Source organism: Lissotriton vulgaris, chromosome 3_2, assembly GCF_964263255.1.
Source record: "Lissotriton vulgaris chromosome 3_2, aLisVul1.2, whole genome shotgun sequence".
NCBI classification, from domain to species: domain Eukaryota; kingdom Metazoa; phylum Chordata; class Amphibia; order Caudata; family Salamandridae; genus Lissotriton; species Lissotriton vulgaris.
In genome coordinates this window covers 188,303,702-188,330,721 of record NC_141690.1, presented here as the reverse complement: position 1 = coordinate 188,330,721, position 27,020 = coordinate 188,303,702, and the positions used below count along the sequence as shown (strand labels likewise).

General features: G+C 47.9%; 1 protein-coding gene across 1 annotated transcript in view; it reads left to right on the top strand.

Annotated features, from left to right (window-relative positions):
* The window catches only part of CFAP99 (cilia and flagella associated protein 99), a 413,087-nt gene that overhangs the window by 2,155 nt on the left and 383,912 nt on the right, over positions 1 to 27,020 (top strand). The window contains exon 2 of the mRNA XM_086964541.1: positions 22,977 to 23,121. Within this exon, the coding sequence (XP_086820667.1) occupies positions 22,977 to 23,121 (145 nt within the window). The remainder of the gene's footprint in view (positions 1 to 22,976; positions 23,122 to 27,020) is intronic.

Genomic DNA, 27,020 nt, shown 5'->3' with positions numbered 1-27,020 from the left:
GCAATTAATAAGGTATTGCCTAATCCCACTATACAAACTTCAACTTTACCTACCTCACCGGGTATTCCAGCTATAACTACTATACCTACCCCTGTCCAGACTACCATCTTGCCTCAATCCTTACATATTGTGAGTGAAATTACATCGGAGGGTAATTCTGTTTTATCAAAGAGTAAACCCACTTTGCCCCCGGCCGTAACGATTAATGGACCAACGAATAATCCAGGACAAGTTCGAGGGAATAATAAGAGGGATAGGGGAAACGAGCGATCCGCTCGAGGCAACTATAATAAGGGCCCCCTTCCAGAACTTCCACCGGAAGCTGTACCCTTTGTGGTAGTTCTCACCGGGGTGCCTGAGTTAGAGACGAACAAACGGGAGGGTTTTGCCCAGTTAAAAAACAAAATATCGCATTGGTTAAGCCTATATAGACCCATTGCAAATAATATCAATGGAGAAATTGTCCATGTTCGCCGTCTCCCCAGCTGGGAGGAAGACCCAAAGACATCGAGGGAGACATAGTGGTCATAAATTTTAGAGACCAGAATGCCGTTCATTTTATACTTAACTGGCCCTCTGATCACGGTAGTGAATCTATCACTCCCCGCCCTCTTACATATTTTTATCCTCGTTCAGTGGTGTTCCCACTCAATCATCAATCTCAGCGAGTCCCTCCCCCCCATTATTGAGGCAAATGTTCTCAAATCCATACCGCCCACCCGTCTACAATAAAGGCTCTACATTTAATGGTAATCATTCCACTATAGCAGCAGACTCGTATCGGTGGAATACTGTAGCCCCAAGGTATAATTCCCTAACACACAGGAGAATGGATCATCTTAAACCCTTCACGCACCTTGAGACCACCAATAGGTTTGACGTGTTTAGTGGCCTGGAAGACTGTGATTGATGCCAACAAGCCACTGGGGAGGTGGGTGAGGGATTTTGTGGAGACGCAGGGGGAGATATGGGCGTATGTACGGGGGTAAAAGGCCTCACTGAAGATAACCTACCCAAAGGGTATAATGTTGCTTGTTACTCTGGTTGTGATATACTTAATATTGGCCAGCTTCAATGCAACCCAGACTCTCTTACCCCGGGCAATGGAAGTATAACACCCACAGGGCCCTCAATGTGTGTTAGTACCCCTCGGCTATTTGATGACCCTGTGTTTGGGGAAGTAACCCCCATTCATACGCCCCCACTATCCATTGAGGCCATTAGCTTAACAGAGAGGGGCTATAAGATGGCGAGTTGGAACATTGCTGGGTGGAATAATAAGATAGATTGTTTAGGATGGCTAGAATTTATAACCCAATTTGACATCCTGTGTCTCCAGGAGACCTGGGTGGCCGAAGATGTCTATCTTGATGGGTATGCTGCTTATAACTGTCATGCACAGCCATCCAACAGGGGGAGAGCCAGTGGTGGGATGGTGATACTGCTCTCTGTGAGGCTACCGGTTCAAGTGAAAATCCACCGGACTGTTGGTCTGCACTCACAGTTGTTATGGTTACAACACAGGAATGGGCGAAATGTCCTAGTAATAAATCACTATAACAATGTCTTTAACCACTCTAATACGGTTATGATTGATGAACTTGATGCGGAGGTGGAAAGGCTATGTGGTTGTAGTGGAGTGCCCTTTGATATTTTGTGGGGAGGAGATTTCAACATTCACATGTGCCCCTTCGTTGGCAAAAGGGTGTGTGGGTATGGTGGGGAGGTTGGGGAAGATGAGACCCACTTTCTACATTCGGCCTATGGGGAATCTCTAAACACTTTTATGCTTAAATTGGATTTATGCATCATGTTACCTGGCGTAGACAGTGAGGGAAATCCGGTACCGACCTTTATTGGTAGGAACTGTGCGACGGTCATCTATTACCTCATCGTCTCCTCCAGCATTATGGCTTTGTGTACCTCACCTGTAATAGTCGACCTAGCCCTTAGTGACCACAACTGTTTAACAATGTATCTTTCTTTGTGGGGGGATAAGGTAAAGGTGTTGCATGGTACAGTGACAGATGTAGTCCCACATAGACTTAATGGCCCAAGAATTAAATGGGGTAGGCAAAATGAGGAAGGTTTACTATGTACCATAGTGTCAGCCTGTATAGATGAGGTGGAATGCTGTCTTGAACCCGATAAGGATAATGCCGATATTTTAGCTAGTTTTGATATCATTAATACAAATATTGCAAAAATCTTAACTGGTATAAAACCGAAAGGCCCTAGGAACACTAGGGGATGGTTCAATAAGGAATGCACAAAATCCCTACAAAGACTTAAAGCCGCTCTTAAATGTAAACCCAGGGATAAGGAAGCAGTTAGGGCCCTGAGAAGGGAATACACAATTCATCTGAAGGACAGGAAACAGGAATTAAGGGAAGAGGCCTGGAACAACCTGACCATGGCAGTGGATCTTAAGGATGCTAAGCTTTTTTGGTCCACTGTCAACAGTCCCTTTCTTCAAAATGAAGAAGCCCCGGTAATGTCTGCTCAGGTGACTGAGGAACAATGGGTGGCTCATTTTTCTAGTATTTTTAACCCCGAAGGACTAGCTGTAGGGGGTGATAGGGAGGCCATAGCTACCACCCCCCTACCTCTTAACATCACAGTCTCCGAGGTGGATGCTGCCATCCGATGTAGTAAGGGGGGAAAGGCACCGGGCCCGGATGGGGTACCCGTTGATCTTTATAAAGCCGAGGTTTCCACCTGGAGCCCATTGTTAACCAAGGTTTTTAATGCAGCTGCAATGACTGCGGCTCCACAGACCTGGGGGGAATCCATCATTATCCCGGTTTACAAAAAAGGGGCGAGGGGCGAGGCAAAAAACTATCGCCCGATTTCTCTCCTCACTCCTTCCCTAAAAATTATGAGTAGGGTATTACTGAGTCGTTTGGAGGAATGGGTTGAAGGAAAAGGGGTCCTTGCGGACTCCCAGTTTGGATTCCGTAAGGGGTTAGGCACTATAGAACAGTGCATAAATCTGGACCTCATTATAGGCAAATATACACGGGCTAAACAAGGCTCGCTGTTCCTTTGTTTTGCTGACTTGACCAGCGCCTTCGACCTGGTTGACCATGGACTTCTGTGGTCAACCTTATTGGATATGGGCGCTCCACAGGATATTATTTATTTCTTGGCCCAATTATACAGGAATTTGACGGCTAAGATACGTTATGGGCAATCGGGGGAGTGTACACCTAGTATCATGGTAGGCTCTGGTATTAGGCAGGGATGTGTCCTTGCTCCCCTCCTTTTCTCCCTTTTTATCAATGCAATTGAGTCTGAACTACGGGCCGTCAGTGCAGATGCACCGACCGCTGACAGCCTTTCCATCCCAATATTGCTCTACGCGGATGACGCGGTTCTGCTCTCACAAACTCCTCTTGGGTTGCAAAAACTCATGAACAAATTTGTAGATTTTATTAATTGGAGAAAATTAAAAATTAATAATTCAAAAACTTTTATAACGCCCTGCGGTAAGAAATTCAAAAATCTAAGGCCCTTTACAGTTATGGATCAAACTATACAAGTGGTTGACAAATTTTGTTACCTGGGTATCACCTTTAATAGTGGGGGGATGTGGGCGCCAGAAATGATCAATGTAAGAGCTAAAATGGCCAAGTGTTCCTTTGGCATATTTAAGTTTGCATCCATGTTAGGCTCTAGGCAGATACCCGACATGTTGTATTTATACCGCCATAAATGTGTTGCTCTAGCCCTTTATGGCTCAGGTGTGTGGGACCATTGTAATAATAATACGCTCCAAGTGGAGGAAAACAAATTTGTCAAAAAACTCTTGTGTTTACCATCTTCTGCTTCAACAAAACTGATCCATCAGGAGGTTGGCCTGGAACATCTTTCTGACCTGATCAGTTTAAGACCACTGTTAGTATGGAGATCTATATGGACTAAGGAGAAGACGGGTTTCACAAGAAAGATTATTTTAGACTGTCTCCACATGGATAAATGTTCCCGTATCCCCTGGCTTAATTATATTATTCGAGCATTTAAAGATGTCTTTAATCTTACTGTGCGTGATAACCCTTTCTGTGTTATAGACATCCCGAAGACTGAGCTCAAACATGAATTTTTGAGGGTCAGTATGGTAAAGCGAAATGTAGCTACTGCTCTGTTTTCCACACATGTTTTTTACGATAGGTATAAAAAGGTAGAAATGGGATTCTCAGGATACCTTGAAATGGATACTATCCGATCCCACCAATATGTCTTGACAAGATTACGGATGGGGATTGTTCATTTGCTTGTCGCGTATCCTGATATGAAAACCTATACTACTGCCCCCTGTCCATGTGATGGGACTACAAAGCAAAGCGCAGAGCACTTTCTATTGTTATGCCCTTTTTATCTTCACCTTCGAAAAATATATTTGAAACCGCTTTTTAAAAAATATAATGTATCCACTATTGAATCGGCCATGGGGCTTTTATTTGGACTTGATTCGCAGGACATTTGTTTTTTTACTGCTGTATTCATTTTAAAGGCGATACGCTTGAGGAATAACATGCTCCTTAATACGTGATTATTCTTAAATTAGTTGTATCCTTATGTTTTTACTACTTATGTATGTATGTACTTTTATGATTATTAATTAATGATCGAATAAAGTTTTTGAACTGAACGCCATGGAATTGAAACCTCAAAATGATTGTATGTAGAAAATGTGTATACAAACAAGTGGATTTAAAAAAAGCAGAGGTAAAAATGTAGTTACTAATGTATATGTGAAGTGAGGTGGGCCATGTTTGCTTGGAGCTCCCAGCAAGGCCAGTAAGGCTCAGTTCCTTTACCACTAAGGCCTAGTTCCTTTGCCTGCGTGATTGACCCCTGTCCATAACGCAGGCCTGATATGTGCCTAAGAAGCAGTGGATGAATGGACAATCCTTTCACGTCTGTTGAATCTGAGTTTGGGACATGCCTGGAGTAGCAGTCTGAGTTCCATTCATTCACTGAGGCTCTCTAGAGTGTTGTTGAGGTCGCAGATCTATCACCGCATCAACCACTGTGACGCAGAAGCTGGTAGACCAAGTGCAGACAAAAAGAGACATTATGATTTATCTGATGAATTTGAGAGACAGTCTGATCAAAACTATCATGCAATTGAAACAATGATGAGAGATGCTCAAAAGCATAAGGAGACCATCAAGCTGAATGGTCTGGGAGTGTCTGTAACAGTTCGATGTGGACTCATGAAACCAGGGATGAAATGGTGCTAGCGACTCTGAAGCTGCACTCAGAGGGAGTCATTTGAATGGTCAGTACACAAGGCTTATGGAGTCAAGAATAACAAGCATTTGCAATGCAATAGGTCTCACATTAGGAAAGTGTGAGCTATTGGTATTGTAAATGACAATTTTTTTAAAATATGTGTTGGCTTTGAAAATATATAAATTAATAGCATTTTTATTTACAAAGCCAATAGCTTACACTTTCCTAATGCGAGTCCTATTTGCTATGGCAATGCTTGTTGGTAGCAAGCAAGGACATTGCTGTTGTGGTGCTGAATGATGCTGTTGTGGTGCTGAGTGATGTGGTGGTTGGGCTGAGTGATGTGGTGGTGTCCCAGAGTGATGTGGTGGTGTCCCAGAATGATGTGGTGGTGTCCCAGAGTGATGTGGTGGTGTCGGTGTCCTTGAGTGATGTGGTGGTGTTCCAGAGCGATGTGGTGGTGTTCCTGAGTGATGTGGTGGTGTCTGTGAGTGATGTGGTGGTGTCCCCGAGTGATGTGGTGGTGCCCCTGAGTGATGTGGTGGTGCCCCTGAGGTATGCCCCTGAGTGATGTGGTGGTGCCCCTGAGTTATGTGCTGCTGTCCCAGAGTGATGTGGTGGTGTTCTATAGTGAAGTGGTGGTGTCCTGGAGTGATATGGTGGTGTCCCTGAGTGATATGGTGGTGTTGTGTGGTGTTCAGCAGTGTGAGGCGTGCAGCAGTGTGAGGCCTGCAGCAGTGTGAGGCGTGCCGCAGTGTGAGGCGTGCAGCAGTGTGCAGCATGCAGCAGTATGAGTAATGCAGCAGCGTGCAGCAGTGTGCAGCGTGCAGCAGTGTGTGGCGTGCAGCAGTGTGTGGCGTGAAGCAGTGTGTGGCATGCAGCAGAGTGAGGCGTGCATCAGTGTGAGGCGTGCAGCAATGTGCAGCATGCAGCAGTGTGAGTAATGCAGCAGTGTGCAGCATGCAGCAGTGTGAGGCGTGCAGCAGTGTGAGGCGTGCAGCAGTGTGAGGCGTGCAGCAGTGTGAGGTGTGTAGCAGTGTGTGGCATGCAGAGGTGTGAGGCATGCAGTAGTGTGTCGTGCAGCAGTGTGCAGCATGCAGCAGTGTGAGGCGTGCAGCAGTGTGAGGCATGCAGCAGTGTGAGGTGTGTAGCAGTGTGTGGCATGCAGAAGTGTGAGGCATGCAGCAGTGTGTCGTGCAGCAGTGTGCAGCATGCAGCAGTGTGAGACGTGCAGCAGTGTGAGGTGTGCAGCAGTGTGAGGTGTGTAGCAGTGTGAGTAATGCAGCTGTGTGCAGCGTGCAGCAGTGTGATGCATGCAGCAGTGTGAGGCGTGCAGCAGTGTGAGGTGTGCAGCAGTGTGAGGCGTGCAGCAGTGGGAGGCGTGCAGCAGTGTGCAGCATGCAGCAGTATGAGTAGTGCAGCAGTGTGCAGCGTGCAGCAGTGTGAGGCGTGCAGTAGTGTGTGGCGTGCAGCAGTGTGAGGCGTGCAGCAGTGTGTGGAGTGCAGCAGTGTATGGCGTGCAGCAGTGTGAGGCGTGCAGCAGTGTGAGGCACGCAGCAGTGTGTGGCGTGCAGCAGTCAGTGGCGTGCAGCAGTGTGAGGCGTGCAGCAGTGTGAGGCATGCAGCAGTGTGAGGCATGCAGCAGTGTGAGGCATGCAGTAGTGTGCAGCATGCAGCAGTGTGAGTAATGCAGCAGTGTGAGGTGTGCAGCAGTGTGAGGCGGGCAGCGGTGTGAGGCATGTGGCAGTGTGCAGCATACAGTAGTATGAGTAATGCTTTGAAGGTAAGAGGAGCCCCTTACTGAACCCTTGGGACTATGGCACTTACACAGTGAAATATGAAAAATCCCAAAGGGTAAACTTCAAAAGCACACTAGGTGCATGAACCTACCTCCACTTGGAGTGGTATTTTTAATTTAATTAATTCATTTGTATTGTATTATTGTCCTTTTTTTAATCTGTGATATTAGCTTGATTATGTTAGGTACATGTATTTACATATGAAATACTCCCGTTTTTATGTACAACAAATACATTTGTTCAATTTTTATTCTATAGGAAATCTTAAGAGTTATATGGCACTTTCTATTATGATGTATGATAAGTGAGTTGACTGAGAGGAGTGAAAGTGGACGCAGGTTCATGCAGCTAGTATGAGTAATGCAGCAGTGTGCAGCGTGCAGCAGTGTGAGGCGTGCAGCAGTGTGAGGCGTGCAGCAGTGTGAGGCGTGGAGCAGTTTGTGGCGTGCAGCAGTGTGAGGCGTGCAGCAGTTTGTGGCGTGCAGCAGTGTGAGGCAGTGCAGGCAAGCTTTCCTGGAGCAGCTCTCAATATCTCTCGCATACGAGACCTAAAAAGGAGTTGATGCAGCAGTGGGAGCTTTAGTGTTTAGTAATGCAAGACGTAAACGACAACAATGCTGGCACACAGATGCAGGGGTGAGAGGGTTGTGCTCTCTCTGGGGCAGGAACTGGGTTTACTGAGAGGTTCATGGAGGTTTACTGAGCTCAGAGATGTAGTGATTGTTTCGTTTATATTACTCCATGGCTTTTATGTTTTAACTCTGTCTCCTGGTGGCTCATCTTGAGCAGTTGGGTATTCTGTGAAAGTGTGTTCTTAGAAGATTTAGGTTTTTTGAAGTTGGTGTAGCTACACTAATGATGAGATGAGACTTTTGGAAACTGTCCTGAAGTACTTGATTAGTGATAAATTGTAGAAGTTATAATTATGCATTGTTGTGTGAATCCAAAGTGTTTATTGTACACCTTCATTGTTTAAAATAAAAAATAAATAATATTTAAAAATAAAAAGCATGTCTATGTGAAAAAAACATGTAGAGGTAAAAATGACAAATTGGTTACACTACAGTTTTGAATTGCACTGATACACATTAGCCCAATTCCTGCTATTGCCTACTATTTTCCCTTACATGTATTGTATATGCTATTTTACACATAGGGAGATTAGAATTTCTTACATACATCTGCTTGTACCACTCTTCTCTTCTTTTTACACCATACCATATGCAATGACTTGCACCTTCTCTTATTTTAGCCCTCACCCAACTCATAAACCTAATCAAATTTTCACCTCATCCTTTTTGCTAGCCTAGACCTTATTACAATACTAACACCATTAAAAATAGACTCATTGTCTTCTGTTGGGTATTAGTAGCACCCCAAACCTAGAGATGAACTGCATTATGTACATGGTGTAATATACAAGTGAAACCTCTATTAAATATTTACGCGGCATATATAATAAATGATCCTTTTTTGTATACTTTGAACATTTACTTATGTTTACTTTTATTTATTTTATATAATGTTTTTTTCCAAAATTACAAAATGCTAATCTTAATGAGAAATCCGAATAGAATTAGGAGTAAACAAAAGAAATACAGCACTCCAGGCAGTGTTTGCTCTATATTGTAATTCAAGTACAGCAAGAGTAAAGCGTCAGATGCAGACAGTGTTTTTAAATGTCCACAATAGGCAAAAAATATAAATGTAGCACTTTGCAACAGTTCACAAATTTCGCTGCCATTTTTAAATGGGGTACAATATACCTGGCGACATAATCGTGCACAGACATTAATCCCCATTGGGCAAATTGAATTATACATACAAAGCAATCAATTGTCATAAAAATAAAGATAACATAGACATAGTGACACTCAATTCACATTGAATAAACCTAAGTTTAAAAACAGTGCAATGGCTAGTGCTGTTTGCATTCGTTTTATGATGCCCCTGTATTTCATTTAATAATCACTTTACTTGTGGGTGTATTTTAAAAAAAGGCTGCTCTTGACCACACCCCAGTTCTCTTATTGCACCCCACTGGGCTACATCACTCTTAGCAGTTTCTACATTTGAACGTCAGTGGTGTATTATACACTTAGTTGACTGCCTCATGATGCTTTTGTGATTTTATATGACTGAAATCGAATAAAGCTTATTCTGATTCTGATTCTGACTGCCTCATGGATTTCTACTTGAGTGCAACTCCTTCTCAAAACTCTCTCTCATGGGGGGCGTGGCTTGAGCGGCGATGTGAGCGGACGTGCTCTGGTGGGGCTCCCGCTGCCGCCGGCCTGTATTTGCTATCAAAGCGGATCAAGGGGCATCTAACCTCCCCTTTGAGTGCCCTAGCGGAGTGGACACGTCGCTGCTGAGTGCCCAGAAGCTGGTTTAGGAGAGCGGTGCCTCAGGGGCGATCCCCAGAGCGGACGGACAGCGCATCGCGAGCGGCGCCCGCCATCTTGAGATCCTACGGTGGCGGCCCGATCCCTGCTCATTGCCGGGTGAGCAGCGAGACAGGCACAGAGCAGCTGCCTACGAGAAGCCCTGGGAGCGGACCGATGCTGGCGGTCCATTGAGACCCCTTCCTGGGACCCGGCTGCCAAACGAGTGCAGCAGAGTGCGGAGACCCGCTCCGGGAGTCTATAGCGGAAGCCCGCTGAATCTCGCCTGCTGGCGGCCGAGTGTATTGGTATCACCCTGGCCTTGCGGTCCGGTGCCGCATAGGCGGCTGGCGCTGAGAGCAGACGTTGCGAACCCCGGAGGACTTGAGCGCACTGCCGGGGGTGGTGCTCCCTCGCCCCGGAGGCCTGTCGGGGCGGCCTCTGCTCCTACTGCGCCTGGGGTGAATGCGTCTGTCCCCGAGGCCTAGTGCCTGAAGACCCGCCATCTTGGTAGGCCTGGAGCCTTGGGGAGACAGACTGGCGGCTCGGCCCAGCGGGGGAGTGAGGCGATCTACACCCCACCGAGGAGCGGTGACTGAGGACTGTGGCCTGGCGGGAGTTCCTGGCCACGGACACGGCCTGAAAGGAGGTGAGCCGCGGCAAGGCGGCGAGGCCCTTCAGTGTGCGGCGACCGCCATTTTGCGGAGGAGGAACGACTGGGGTACACAACGTTCTTGTGGAGTGATCTGTGGCGGGTGGACCTCACACGCAGAGTGGCGGAAAGGCCGGTCGGGGACCCCCCCTCGGGGCTTGCTGAGATCGGACCCTGAATGGTCAGCATCGCTGGCCTGGGAGAGGCGCTCGGAGGAAACCTTCAGGTGACGCTGCGCGGAGGGGCTTGGCTGCATAGCGGAGGTGAGCTGCATGAATTTCACAGGGGGGGAGAGGGGACCCACCGCTGACCGACTGCAGCCCGGGAAAGCTCCAAGGGTTCCGACCTGACTAGTGCGATATCCCTGGTGGGCCACCCCTTCCTCCCCTCAGTAATTGCCCATAGACTGCGGTTGTGTGGAAGCAGTGGCGCGACCGCCCGACCTGCTGGAAGGCCGGCAAGCCTTTTGAGCGGGACGTACTTTTCCCTCTGTCCTGCCTGGCCTACAGAGACAATGACACGCTCTAATAAAGGCGCCAAGACCGACCCGGCAGAGGCCCCCAAGGACAACACTGTGGTGGCCATTTGGGGCAAGGCGGGGGCGCCCGTGGCCGGGGAGGGATCGTCCCGGGCTGCTCCGGAATCCGCGCCGGTCACGCCGGCATTTATGGCCGCCTTCATGACCGTGCCCAAGGTGGAGATAGGGTCCTTGCGGTCTGAGGTACACTCATGTGTCACTGAGCTTCGAAAGGAGGTGACGGAGCTTGGAGACCGAGTCTATGGCCTGGAGAAAACTATGGACACGCGTACGGAGGACCAGGAACACCTATGGCAGCGCCTGCTAGCCCTGGAGGAGCAGAATATTGATCTCCAGATTAAACAGGAGGACTTGGAGAACAGGAGCCGGCGCAACAACCTCCGTATTCGAGGGGTTCCGCTCGGAGAGGAAGGGGAGGACATGATGGACTATGTAGCGCAGCTCCTTCATGAGGTCCGGGGTGATGAGGACGTGTCGCCCCCCACACTGGACCGGGCGCACCGAGTGGCGGCCCCGGCTGGGAGACCGGGCCTCTTGCCGGACATCCTCACCAGAGTGCACTTTTTTGTGGAGAAAGAGGAGATATGGAAGCGGAAACGGGACCAACCAGACCTACGATATAAAGGCCACAAGATTCAAATCTTTCAGGACTTGGCGCCTAACACCTTGAAGAGACGGCGAGCTTTCCGCCCTGTGACGGAAAAATTGCGGGGCATGAACATCGCCTACCAATGGGGGCACCCATTTGCGCTCATCTTCCAATGGGAGGGCAAACGCAGAACTCTGAGATCGTACACTGAAGCGGCACAACTTCTCCACATGTCGACGTCTCCCCCGACGAGTCCGACCTGCCATTCTGATCGAAAGAGAACACCAGTTGGCCCGGATTGGACCGTGGTACAGAGACGGCGGCGCACCCCTCCTGCGGCGGAAGCCACACACAGTCAGGCAAAACAGGACATTATAGCTCATATTCGATCCCTTGAAGGAGATAAGGCTAAGTACGACGGGGATCTCTCACGCCCTGACAACGGAGTTGACCATGCTTCATCCCTTCTGGTATGCTGCCCTAACATCTCCTATCATTGACTTATGGATTGAACTGTGGGGGGCTTGTTCATTATGCGCCCAGATCACGATGACTGAGACTCGGGGCGGTGGGAGCCCCACGCCCAAATGTACTTTGTGACCACCACGCCCCCCCCGGCCTGCCCCCTTGGGAGTGACATCCCGAAGAGCGTCCAAACCTGTGGGTGTAGGATGCCCTGTAATGGGGTCAGAGAACTCCGGCCCCGTTGGCCGCGATTGTTGTGTTTGAATGACCAGCCTCTTCGGCTGCAAGTTTTTTGTTTCCTGCTTCTAGCTCCTTTTCTATTCTCCTCTGTACTCTTTTCTGTCTCCTTCCTCTTCTGTGTGGGACCTGGGGGGTGGGAGATCCTGGTGGTTGGTGGGGGAGGTGGGGAGTGGACTTGTAACTGGGATGTGAATGGTGTGTGTGGGTTAGCGGCGATGGGAGTGACGGCGATTCCTGATGGTACCTAATACAACTGGGAGTGTGCATGGCCCCCTGAAGATCCTAACCCTCAACGTGAAGGGCCTTAATTCGCCTATTAAGCGTAAGCAGGTGTGGCACTATCTTACCCGCCAGAACCCAGATATTATTCTCCTACAGGAGACTCATCTTCTCCAGGCAGACACTGCGCGCATGGCACACCCAAAGTACCCTCTGCAATTTTGGACGGCTACTGATACCAAGAAATCGGGGGTGGCGATACTGTGCAGGGCTGGCATCAGGCGGGGTGCAGACAGGCCTTTCAAGAGTGGCGATGGGCGCTTTCTCAGGGTGGAAGTGGTGGTAGGACGGAGGCGCCTCACCCTGTGTAACATCTATGCTCCCAATCAGGTGCAGGACCGATACCTTAGAGACCTTTTGAGAGAGCACGTGCCGCGGAACGGTTCATCGCTCATTGTGGTAGGAGACCTGAACTTGGTTTGGGACCTACGGCTAGATAGGAGCGAGGGCTCATTTAGTGGAACTGGGGCGATGTCCTCGAAACTGCGTAAGCGATTCAAAGAACTGGGGCTCTTTGATTCGTGGCGATACTTCTCCCCGGATAAAAGGGAATACTCATACTATTCTCATGCCCATCGTTCCTACTCTCGCATCGACTTCTTGTTCATATCCCCTGATTTCTCCGCGATGTTCTGGGGGTGGAGATGTCCGACATCTCGATCTCTGATCACGCTCACGTCGAACTGCTCCTGCAAGACCCAGCGGCTGCCCCCCAGAGAGAGGAAGTGGCATCTTCCGCCAAGTATCCTGCGGGACGCAGCGGATGTTGAGGACATCCGAGAGGCCATCATTTTCTACTTTGAGCGTAACGACGTACCGGAGACTCCCTTCCTGGTGGTATGGGACGCCTTCAAGGCAATGATACGAGGCCACATCACGTCCCTCTCGATAGCAAGGGCGCTTGAGGTGCGAGCAATTGAGGACAAATTGACGGAGGATTTGCGGGAGGCCGAGGTGCGAGACCAGAGCGTCTCTACCCAGAAGTCAAGGAGGCATCTGGCCAACCTTAGGGGTCAGCTCAGGCTACTGCGCGCCAATAGGGCTGAATCCTCCCTAGTGGCGTTGAAGCAAAAGTACTACGAGGGTGGTGATAAAGTGGGGAGAATGTTAGCGAGGCGGTTGAGGGCCAGAGCTGCAAAGGCCCACATAGCCAACGTGCAGCTGCCAGACGGGACTAGGGTTGCGGCGGCTAGAGCTAAATGCGAAGCCTTCAAGGATTACTACGAATCCCTCTACACTGAGGAGAGGCCCCCCTCTGAGCTCATAGAGGAAGTGGTGGGGAGTTATGGCGGCGCGAAGCTCCATCCCCAATTTACTCAACTCCTGGAAGAGGCGATCACGCAAGAGGAGATAACATCTGCGGTGCGGGAGCTGCACTTGGGGAAGACACCTGGGCCTGATGGCCTCCCATTATCCTTCTATTGAGTATTCTAGGCACAGCTGGGCCCTCACTTGCTCCGGCTGTTTAACTCCTTCACAGAGGAACGAGGCCCGTCTCTAGACATGGGGATGGCTGAGATTGCTCTGATACTGAAGACTGGGAAGGACCCGGGCATGTGCTCGTCCTACCGCCTGATTGCCTCATTAAATACTGACTTTAAAATCTACACAAAATACTGGCGAAACGTCTGGACTCCCACATGCCGGGCCTGGTTGACTCCGATCAAGTGGGGTTTATCCGCGGACGCCAGGGGGCTGACAACGTACGAAAAGTGGCGCACCTTGTGGGCAAGGCTCACCATTGGCGGATCCCAGCAAGACCACTGACTCATTGTCAGTGAAATTGCTCTCCCACCCTCGCAGCTCCACCATTAAGTGAGGTGCCCCTGCCCCTGCACTCTTGAGTGTTAGTGATCGAGGCCCTCCTCCACCCGCAGGTTTCCCTAAGCCTCATCCCTGGTGGTCCAGTGGACCTCTGTCTCCTTTCTTTCTTTCTTTCTGCTCCTTCACACGTTTTTCTCCCCTTTCTATCTTTCACCTTTCTGCACCTCTGCTCTTTTGCGCCTCATTTCTGCCCATTTTCCCTTTCTCTCCCTCTGCTCCTTCACTCGTTTTCACTCGTTTTTCTCTCCTTTCTATCTTTCACCTTTCTGCACCTCTGCTCTTTTGTGCCTTATTTCTGCCATTTTCCCTTTCTCTCACTCTGCTCCTTCACTCGTTTTCACTCGTTTTTCTACCCTTTCTATCTTTCACCTTTCTGCTCTTTTCTGCATCTCTGCTCTTTTGTGCCTTATTTTCCCTTTTTTCTTTATCCCTTCTTTCCTCCCTTTACCTTTCCCCGCCGCTGCTGCCCCCGCGGGCCCTCACCCCCCCAGCGTGACCGGCCCAATCCAGCTCCCCTCCCCGCTCCCGCCTCCCAGCTGTCCAGCCCTCCCCGACCCCTACTTAATGGCGGCCACTGCGTGGCCGCGCAGCGGCCGCGGGCTGCGGGCGCGCCGCTGGTGCACCGAAGGCGCGTCAAAGGCAAGCACGTCTGCACCCGTCTGCGACCCGTCCGCGACCAGCACCAGGAACCCTGGACCTCAGCCCTGCCAACGCTACGACCCAGCAGCACTCCACGCACTCAACCCAGGCTGCAAAAACAACTGCAAGCTAGCATCACCAACCAACACCCATGGACCCTTCAGCTGTCACCGCTGCCGGCACACCTGCAGCACCGCCAAGAACACGGATCCAGCACAACCCGTCCACAAGAACACAACCGAACCGAAGACCCTGCAATGCATCCTCCTCAACGTCCGATCCCTCCACAAACACGCCACAGAAATCTGGGACCTCCTCGACAGCACCACCCCAGATGTAGCATTCTTCACCGAAACCTGGACCAACACCACCTCGGGACCGGACATCGCCATCGCCATCCCCCAAGGATACAAGATCTCCAGGAAGGACCGCCCCACCCACCTAGGAGGAGGAATCGCCATCGTCCACAAATCCAGCCTCCGCCTGAGCACACTCCCTGATGAGTCCACAAAACTGATGGAACACCTTCACTTCAAGATACTGGCCAGCCCCACCGCCGCCCTCTGAGGAACCCTCATCTACCAACCCCCTGGACCCCGCGGACCCTTCGCCAACTTCATCACGGACATTATCTCCCCGCAGGCCATCGCATCCACCAACTACACCCTGCTGGGAGACCTCAACTTCCACCTCGACAATCAACTGGACCCCAACACCACATGCCTCCTGGACAACCTCCATAACATTGGACTCGGCCAGATCGTGACCGAGCCCACCCACTCAGCAGGACACACCCTCGACCCCCTCTTCACTACAGGAAACTCCATCACCTTCAGCCACACCACCGAACTCCCATGGACCGACCATCGTTGCGTCCACTTCACCTTCAGAACATCCACAGACACCAGCACCTGCTTCCACAAAGAAACTGGACCAAAATCACAGATGACCAGCTCACCTCCTCACTCAACAACTCCACCCCAACCATCGCGGAAAATGACGACCCCAACACCGCAGCCCGAACCCTGCATAGATGGAACTCGGACAGCACCAACACCATAGCCCCCCTCGAGAAAAACAACAATACCCGTGCCAAGAAAGCCAGATGGTTTACCACCGAACTTCGAGAGTCCAGGGGCACATGCCGCCGCCTCGAAAAGACCTGGAGAAACACCAAATCCACAGAAGCTCACAACAACTTCAGAGCCGCCACCAACGCCCACCATCAATTCATCAGAGAAACGAGGAAAAAAGCGATTGAAGACAGAATCTCCACCCACGCACACAACAGCAAGGAACTCTTCAGCATCATCAAGGAGTTCGCCCAACCCACCAGCGAATCTACCGACATCCCTCCCTCACAAGACCTCTGCGACAAACTCAGCATCTTTTTCCACCACAAAATCAAGAGCATCTACGACAACTTTGACGAAGACAACCAACACACTGAACCCTCACCAACCACCCCCGACACCCGGAAACCAGCGATTGATGACTGGACAGCCCTCACCACCGAAGACACACTGAAGACAATGAATTCAATCCACTCAGGGGCCCCCACGGACCCCTGCCCCCACCACATCTTCAACAGAGCCGCCAACACCATCGCACCCATGCTCTGCCAAACCATCAACCGCTCCCTGGTGACCTCCTCGTTCCCCGACGACTGGAAACACGCCGAGGTCAACCCCCTCCTGAAGAAACCCTCAGCGGACCCCACCGACCTCAAAAACTACAGACCCATCTCCTTGCTCCCGTTCCCAGTGAAAGTCATCGAGAAAGCCATCAACAGCCAACTCGCCACATTCATTGAAGAACACAACATCCTCGACACCTCCCAATCCGGCTTCAGAAAAAACCACAGTACGGAAACCGCCCTCCTTGCCGCAACAGACAAGATCCGCACCTTACTGGACAAAGGAGAAACAGTAGCCCTCATCCTCCTCGACCTATCAGCGGCGTTCGACACAGTCTCCCACCGCACCCTAATATGCAGACTCTACGATGCAGGAATCCAGGACAAGGCCCTCGACTGGATCTGCTCCTTCCTCTCCGGCAGGACGCAGCGGGTCAGACTCCCCCCTTTCCTCTCGGACCCCACACCTACCACCTGCGGAGTCCCCCAGGGCTCCTCCCTCAGCCCGACGCTCTTCAACGTCTACATGGCTCCACTTGCCCCCATCGTCAGAACCTACGGACTCAACATCGTGTCATACGCAGACGACACCCAGCTCATCCTCTCCCTATCCAACTAGCCCAACACCGCCAGACGCAACTTTCGAGAAGGCATGGAAGCCAAATGGATGAAAAACACCTGCCTACAACTAAACACCAACAAAACAGAAGTACTCATCATGGGCCCAAACCTCGACGCCTGGAGCGACACCTGGTGGCCCACCGGCCTCTCCAGGACTGCCCAAACTTGTATCAGGCCCATAGTGGTGATACGTCAGGAAATTAGGACGTACTCATAGCAGTGGAATTCCTCATAAAGTGAGGAAGCTAAGTCTCGAATTAAGGCTTAAGTATAAGGGCAGGTTTGTGTCTCTGTGTGTTTGGAAGGGAAAAGACACCCAAGACATTGGAGAATGGCGCCACCAGCATCCTAGGATTGTCTCAGAACCACTGCTCAGATAATTTTAAGAGAGGCAGAGAAAAAGAGATAGTATGGAATTTGTTATCAACAAGCACTGAAGCACTGAATATATAATATCAACGACATTTATAGCTTACCTCCTGCTTTGTGAGCATACACTGCGACTAGCCCCAGTCCGACTAGGAATCAGGCCAGGAGTGATGGGCAGGATGGGCTCAGATGTTACTGCAGGAGTAGCTGATGCAAATGCCACAGGGGTTCTGTCGAAATGGAGAGCAGCAGCAGGTCTGGATGATATGCGGCACAGAAGTAATGGACCGAAAGAACTTTCAATGCACAAAAGGGTAGATGTAAAACAGAGGATAAAGAGCAAGGGGCTCAGAGGTGGGGAACTGAGAAAAGGGTGAAAATAACAAGCAATGAGGATCGCGAAAGCCAAGGGATGAACTGACGGAAGCGGAACAAGCTGAACAATTTAGGCTCCAATGGTCTTTTTTAGCCACGGATCTATGAGACTGCGGAAGTCCTTACGACAACCTGGAAGTGAGACCTAGCCTAGTTTCCATGTCCCCGTCCCCCATCTTTGCCAAGCCGACCTCTTCTACACTTAAAGAGGGGTCTACACTGTGCAAGTCTGAGTAAAGGCTCTGTGCTGGTGCGATCATTCCTGATATTTCTGACATCACTTAACGCACTGCGGAAGCGCGTACTGTATGTAGCAAGGCCCTCCGCCCAACGCGATGTGGGTGGTGGACACCCTTCTGTGTGCGGTTTTTGGTCCCGAACAGCAAGAGTTGGCTACAGGCCCTCACCGTCAGCCATCCCCTGAGCTTAACCCTTCACAGTCAGCAACCCCTGAGGGGCCTCGCCTTCAGGGTGACGTGTGGCCTGGATTGTATGTATCAAAACATTGGGGGCAAAAAAATATTATGGGACCGTAATAATGACACCTAAATATCAAGAACCAAAATATCATGAAGGTAAGTCATTACATGATATAAGTAAATATAGATACACTCTTCTTAATTCCCTATCTGCATATTTTAAAGATATTTTCATTACCAAGGCAGATATTAAGTTAACTATAGTAAACCTATAGTTTTTTGTTTTTTTTAAACCTTTATTGAAGACAAGAGTGATAGGCAGTACACAGCTTCACGCCTACAACCTGCAACTGCAGGCCGGCAGCTACACAGAATAGAGTCCAGGGTAGGCTCATAATTAAAAAGGGCATGACAATAGTACTTAAACGCAGCATGCCGCCTACAACCCACAGGGCTGACCACAATAGAAAAGTGGTATAGTCAGGTATTACGTATGGCATTAGTAAACCTATAGTTACCAGTATATACTTACCTTCATGATATTTTGCTTCACGATATTTAGTCTTAGATATTTTTGCCCCATCATATTTTTTCCTCGATATTGAAGTGGAAAACTGTGGCCTGGTCTGTTGCCTGGCCTTATGTTTTTTAAGTGTTAACAGACCCCATTTTGTAGTCCACGGACCCACAAACGCATGTGCCTTTGTTGCGCTTACCTCTGCCTCTACGGACCCATCACAAAGTTCATGAATTACACAAAATGCCCAACAGAACCTCTTTATTGGGGTTTTGCAGACCCATGGGCTGGATTTACAGACCTTGGGGGCCACAGTGCTTATTGGGAAGCATACCAGGGTCTCTGCGTATCCCATGACAAAAATTACATTTGTTTGCTTCAACAGCAGAGGCGGGTCCCTTTGAGATCCGCCCATCTGAGCAAGAGAGTCAGGGAATGCCACCTCCTACCCCTTATGGCTCCTTCAGTGAGTTTTCTCGGGATGGTGGGACCGAGTCCCTGCGCCCTGTAATGTCTACTGCAACATTTGTTTTCAAGTTACAACCCAACATCCAGAGTGCCTTGGGTGCATGAACCTGGCGTTGGATATGTGTGCACGAGGGTACAAAGACCAGTCCCACATTAATGGTCCAGATATCTCTATCTTGATTGACAACTGAACTGAGTTTGAAGGCTACAAAAATCACGTATCTAAAACTAATTTCTCAAAAACTACTGAACGGATTTACACCAAACTTAGCAAAGGCACTTCCCTGAGTAAAGTTCTACTTTTTATGCAAAGTTTGCAGTAATTCCGTTCAGCTGCATTAGTTGCTTACTAATTGAGTCAAAATGGGAAAATATGTTTTTGACAGCTCTCCGACTGCACCTGCTTGACAGAGCTGAATGAAACATGTCCTGCAGATTTCGAATTGGATGAATATTTGTTGGGGAAGTTTTCGTGCTCATTTGTTCAACGGTACCAAAGTTATTAGCAAAACACAATGGAAAGTCTGACCTAACTACTGCTGCCTCTGCAATGTAGATAGAAAGATAGATAGATAGATAGATAGATAGATAGATAGATAGATAGACAGATAGATAGATAGATAGATAGATAGACAGACAGACAGACAGACAGACAGACAGACAGACAGACAGATAGACAGATAGATAGATAGATAGATAGATAGATAGATAGATAGATAGATAGATAGATAGATAGATAGATAGATAGATAGATAGATAGATAGATAGATAGATAGATAGATAGATAGATAGATAGATAGATAGATAGATAGATAGATAGATAGATGGATTGTTTAACATGCTCAAATTCTAGCCTCAATTGCGTGCAACAGGAGGCATTAGGTAGCTGAAAAACTATCCTATAGGCATGACATCGAAGCTTATTAAGGCAGGATTCAATAGTTCCCAAATAGGCCCTTTCTCACTGCTCCATCAGGATTCAAGCAAGCCGGGCTGAAGAAGGCTGAAATGCCAGAAACCGGTCCCCGGTAGCTTGTCTCCTTTCTGGTGAAGAACTGGCTTGGTAGTTTAGTCTGCCCTGTTCCCATGATGCACTGGGCCAGGGACAGACTGATTTGCATATAGCCAGGTTCTGAGCTGGGATGGGGCAGTGAGATAAATAACGGTGATGGATCAAGCCCTGATCTTTGGACTGGGTAAGAGTGGTCTGTTTAACTCAGACACTCTGTTCATCACCACCCCCTTTTCTAAATCATCGAAGCTTATTAAGGCAGGATTCAATAGATCCCAAATAGGCCACTTTTCCTTATTGAGAGGGCAGGTGTCAGCTTAGCCCTCATCACCTTCTGCCAAGGAACCTGACAACTTCCTACTTAGGCATTGAAAAGCAAAAGCAAAAGTTTGGGGACAGGTGCAATCGGTTGACAATGCTACACTGAGATCGATGTTGAAAGACTAAGCTATAGGGGAAGTGGGACACATCCCTGTTTTTAGTCCCTTAAAAGTATATATTCTTTGTGAAAGAAATGGGGGCCATATATTAGATAGATAGATAGATAGATAGACAGATAGATAGATAGATAGATAGATAGATAGATAGATAGATAGATAGATAGATAGATAGATAGATAGATAGTGTGAGGGCGATAGATAGATAGATAGATAGATAGTAGATAGATAGATAGATAGATAGATAGATAGATAGATAGATAGATAGATAGATAGATAGATAGATAGATAGATAGATAGAGAGATAGGTAGGTAGATAGATAGATAGATAGATAGTAGATAGAGAGATAGATAGATAGATAGATAGATAGATAGATAGATAGATAGATAGATAGATAGATCGATAGTGTGAGGGCGATAGATAGATAGATAGATAGATAGATAGATAGATAGATAGATAGATAGATAGATAGATAGATAGATAGAGAGATAGGTAGGTAGATAGATAGATAGATAGATAGATAGATAGATAGATAGATAGATAGTAGATAGAGAGATAGATAGATAGATAGATAGATAGATAGATAGATAGATAGATAGATAGATAGATAGAGCTTTTATGTTTTCCAACAAAGCTACTATAGAAAAGCAAGTTCAGTTAAGAGAAAGTAGTCCATTAAACATTGCAAGCAAGAACCACCATATCTTCCATCTGATTTTTTGGGAAAAAATTATTGAACCACTGAAGATTATGTGCATTTTACTTCCCTGCACTGAAAAAAAATCATTTAAATTCTTCCTGTTTGAAACCTGCATATTTCAATAAGGCCATAATCCAAGTACTTGGCTGGTCCCCAGACACCCATGTATAGCAGAAAAAAGATCATGGTGATGAGTGTTGTGCCTCAACATCAGGTAGATCCGCTGCATTGACCATTTCCTCTGTCATTTCCAAAGGGCATATACCTGGCTGTTAGATCCCTTAGGGTCTGATATTGTCTTGTTACCAGTATCAGCCACGTCTTAGTCTATGTTGCTAGTGGTCAGATGTCTGAGAAGTTGTCTACTGATATTGCTGTTTACAGACAGGATCACCAACCTTGGTGTTGGTAGCTTCAGCGTTGATTGTGCCATTGATATTGGTCCATTTTCTAGTTCACTGTTAAATTAAGTTCGTTTTTTTCTGGGCCCTTTTTTATCACCCCTAGTCTCAACATTAGGTTTATTCTCTTGGGGCTAAGTGAAAATATTTGTGGATCAAAGATATCCTTTATCTCAGCGGCTCCTGCCCTTGCCTGTGGGTAAACCTTGGGACATTAAAAGGTTGTGTCTCTTGTGTTATGGATGTTAAATATTATGCTTTATGACCAGTGAATCCAGGGTTTAGATTCCTACTTTGTCCATCACTGCAGACCTTTCTTGGTGCAATGTCTAGTCATCCGCCCATTGTAGGCCTCAGCTTGTGTCTCTTGAGAGTTTTACTGCCTTAAATCATGGTGGTTGTGTTCTGATTTTCCATCAATGACTCCAACTGTTAACGTACATCTCTGATGCTTGCTATCAATGCATATATGTGCGTTGCGCTGTCCTGGAATACTGCTCCCTCTGACAGTTCTCTCCGCTTCCGCATCAGCGCGCCAGCTGGGGACCTACTTGTACATTCTGTTCAAAAGACACGACTGTAAACAATGACTGGACTGAAGAAGATTTACAGTAAACTCAATAGATTGTAACATAAGAATTCCTTAAACTACATTATGAACTCTCTTCAGCAAGAACATGCCCGCCTGAGGGAGAAGCAGTGGCCTAGCTGCCAACTATGGAACTGGGGATTCAGGTTTGAGTCCCGGCGTCGGCTCAACACCCTGTAATTCTAGGGAACCCACTTAATTTCCCCGTACCTTCCCCGTATCCGACGTTGTGAAAAGTAATCTGGAGTTCATGCCCTTGGGCCAAGCTCCTGCTATATAAAACTGCAAACAAAAAAAGTGGAAATGTTGCAAAAATACTAATGAAATAGGTTGGAAGGCTGGTGATGCGTTTGTGGTTGGATCAGACCTCCCCAAGATCATCGAAGTGTTGGAGGCCCAAATACCTGCCCTCCTTTAGTGAATCCTCGCCAGAGCTTGCCACAGGCAATACCATACATGCCGGACCCGATTCAGGCGGGAGACGCCCGACATTTGAAGCAAAACATGGCTTTATTTTTACTGCCTGTAGCCTGACATTTCCTCTCCTTCAATAGTAGTTAATGGGGGAATACATTCTCGTAATTATCTTTTAAAAATCTCTATCTTCTAAAATGTTGGCATGCATGAAATACGTTTGATGGCTTTTTCTTAGCGGGAGGTGATAGATGCCCAATGCCTTTCAGGTGAGGCTGGCCATCACCTAAGAATGCATGGCCCCTGGGTGTGTTTGTGTGTCCTAGTCCCCATGTTCATTATTTCTGACTCTCTGCCTTTGTCCTCTCAGACGCTTGCAGTATCAGATGGGGCCTTTGTCTTGGAGCTGCTGTCCGGCTGCCTTGAGTACAGACCCCTGTGGGATGCTGTGGTCGATGGGTTTTATGCCCGAGACGGGAAACATTACCTGCTGTCGGAACAGAATCTATTCCTCGGTATGTATTTGAAACTTTTGGAGCTGCATTTGTTCGATTCGCTGTTACTCATTCATCACAAGAATAAGCAAGAGTTAAAGCTTCAGGGTGATATGTTCTTCTCTTCCTCATGTGTCAAGCTGTCCTTGCAGTCATTGGCATTCAAACCTGCTAGGTCAGGGGACATCATGCAAAGTAGCTGAGCGCCCCTAGGCGACTAATTCAGGTTCAGAAAAGAGAGACCGTACAACCCAGCAAAAAAAAAATATTAAAAGTGCGGCTGATTACAGTTCTAATAATGCTCCAATTTCTTCACAGGACATTTTTAATGTAGTTAAGCGAGCTGTAGGCCTTGGACAGCAATTCTTCACTCATTCAGCACACTTTCTAACTTTAGTTTTTTTGCCATAGTTTGTCTGACTTCTTTCAAGAGAAAATTCCTTAAAATGCTCATCAACTTTGTAAAACCTCATTCTGCTCTCCCACTACCGCAGCTTGCCCAGCCTCCCTCTTCTGCAGTAAGGATTGGCGAGTTTTCCCCTCAGATGCACACTTTGTGCAGGTTAAATTGCACTGCATCAAAGCAGGCTTTCCTTAAGATCTTAGAAATGGGCTCCTGAGATCACTGCTCACCTTACAGATTTCTGTCATCAGTTTGCCTAGTCTAGTTAACTCTTCTTAAAAATTGTTCCTAAAAGCTAGAAAGGATTAACAGCTAGTTTCATGAAGCATTTTTGCGGGCGCAAACGGTGCGAATCGCAGAATTCGGCCGTTTGCACCCGCAAAAATGGCATTTAAAATTCATCATTGGGTCATGTACTCGCAATTTGAGAAATCGCAAAAAATTGTGATTTCTCAAATTGCAATCACATTTAAGGAATCTCAATTTGAGATTCCTTAAATGCTATTCATGACCCAATAAAAAACTGCGAATTCGCTATTTATTCCCGCTATTTACCGCGAAGTCAGACTTCGTGGTAAATAGCGAAAACTGAGAAAAATGCACTTTTGTGCATTTTTCTCAGTTGTATGTTACACACACACATGTCCTTTGGACATGTGTGTGCGCAACATGAGTCTAATTTACATTTCAGGGGTGCTACAGGGTGTCCTGTGGACAACCCAGCACCCTTGAAATCGCATCCTTATTTGCGATTAGCAAATTGCTAATCGCAAATAAGGAATGTATAGGAATCGCAATTTATTTTGCGATTCCTACATGAATCCCGTTTTGCGAGTCTGTAATAGCGATTCCTTATTATTCGTTTTACAGACTCGCAAAACATGCCGATGATGAATCGGGCTGTAAGTCATAGTGCCAGGACCTTGGCATTGGCCCTTCCTCTGCTCACTTTCTCCACAAAAGTTATAGAGAGTACAGTTAAAGCTCAACTATACCAATGCTTCAAAAACAACGAGTGATTGTGTCCGGACCCAATCGGCCATAGATAGCCTTAACTCCGCTCTGGTTGCCAGAAAGGCAGCAGGCATCGTCCTTTTGGACCGCTCCACTGCCTTTTCAGACTGTCTCTTATTCTATACTTACTCATTATATGCAAGAGTAGGAAGTGAGGCACGCGTTGCTCATGTGGTTGATTTCCTCCTGCAGGGGCATAACTAAGATGTGTCTTTGGGTGCTGATAGGTCACACCGACATCAACTAAGTTATGGAGTCCCTCAAGGCTCATCCGCAGCCCTACTTCATTTAACCATTAGCAACTTTGATCCATTGTGTCAGTTGTATGTTTTAGGCGTATTCAGACAATGCCCATCTGTAAATTTGGCTGAAGGGCAAAGTGAAATGTTGAAGTTGTGAATAGTGAGTGCAGCTGAATGGACGAGTCGTAATGCTCTTCTACTAAACTCTAGCAAGACGGAAGTCATAGCCGTCATGTAATCTATAGCAGTTGGTGTAATGCCCAGTGACCTGCATCGAAGGGTGCCACCTTAGTTCCAGTGAACTCTATTAGGAAACTTATGACATGTTAACTAACTGACATCAACATGATCTACTACCGTTGGTACTTGATGGAAATGTTTCCCTCTTGCTCCAGCAGACTGCTGTGGGACCACTCTCCAAGCTGTGAATACCACTTGCCTGGACTATGGCAATTCGCTTTCACAGAAACCAAACTACCTCATCTTGATGTTTCAGATTACCCAAAATACAGCAGCCAGATTAGTTTTAGGTCTAGGAAGCCGTGACTCAATTCCAAGTAGGGCCTTCATATGACTTTGGTGGACCCACAGCTGCGGCGCCAACGTGCCGTCTGCTGTTAGACCACCAAAGCCGGTGTGCGGCTGCCCGCCAGAATAGGAACGAAGTCCTGGTCTGACGAGCGGTGTCGCGGTGGTTTAACGTCGGCGGTCTGTTAAGCAGATGAGCCTGACACTCAGACCGCTGCTGTCAGAGCGCCAACCGCACCTTCTTGCACGATGTGGCATACTCTGTGCAGGAACTAGGGATGCAAATCTAGGGGGGCACAGCATGTGACGCCCCCCCCATGCACCCCCAGGCCCAGAGACACTTTGTTGCCTCGCGGCAACCCAAGCCCGCCATGAAAAGGGCAGTGGAGTGGCAACTCAAAATATGATCAGCGGCGCAGCTGCGGCACCGCCAGCATATTTCTGCCTCTCACGGCTGCGCAACCACTGAATCCGCGGCAGTCGCAGCGGTCCTGTGACGGTCCAACTGCCACACTTGTAATGCTGCGGGCAAGTTCGCAGTGTGGCAGTGGTTGGACCGCCACCGTGAGTGCCCTGGTTCTCTGGACCACCGTACACGTAATAGGGCCCATAGTGTTGCTGAATGATGGGTTTCCTCAAAAACTGTTCTTTAAATGAACCAGCATGCAGTCTGCCCTCAGCCCAGGAAGGAAATTGTTAAAAACCTAGATATTTACCTTTCCTACTAATTGGAACCCCTAAACCTATTGCTTTGATTCTAGCACCTACCTATATTAGGCACAGGCATTGCCTGTTGGATTGCCATCACTGTGTGCTCTGTAATTACCTAAATAAATAAATCACATCTGGTCACTCTTGGGGTGATGTGTTCAGGGTTGAAAGTTTAACTCGCTAGCAAATTCCAGGTAATTCCTGGCTATAGCGCTTTGTGAAGTACATGAAGTAAAGTAATACAGTTTTCAGCGTTCAATATTTTTTATTTTATTTTTTATTTTAAAGGTTTTATGTAGCGCCAGCTAGACCCGGAGGTATCAGAGCGCTTTACATGAGCATCAGATCATAGTTACAGATTACATCGTTACAAAGGTTACACAGTTATTAGAGTATGGAAACATAGGGCCTTATTTATGAAGGTCTTGCGCCGCTTGTGCGTCACTTTTAAAATGGGAAAAAGTGACGCACCAGTGGCGCAAGACCTTCATAAATGAGGCCCATAGTTACTTGTAAGGTCAAAATGTGATCCCAGGTTTCGATATACATTTATAAGGGATCACAAAGTACAGAGGGGCACCCCAAGCCTCCCACAAGCACAATCTCTTCCCGGCCTCACTTCTATCATAAGTTTCAAGGAATGGAATGGAAATTCCTCAATTCTCCGAGCCTGTCAGTGTCAGGAATCAGTGTCAGATTTGTTGTTCTCCAGGGGTCAGGCCTACAGAAAAACACTCTCTGCCATTAAGAACATCGTTTTCCAAAGATTCTAACAAGTTTCAGGAGTGCCACAGGCCTGGAAGCTCTGGGAAATAGGTAGATGGAAACCGGGAAGTCCCTTCATGCTAGTGGCTGCAAAGCTCAGGCCAGAGGTGTCAGCCATTGGTTTCACTTCTGGGCTTTGGACTGGGAAGGCCCTTCACTCCGGTGGCTGCAAAGCTCAGGCCAGAGGTGTCAGCCATTGGTTTCACTTCTGGGCTATGGACTGGGAAGGCCCTTCACCCCGGTGGCTGCAAAGCTCA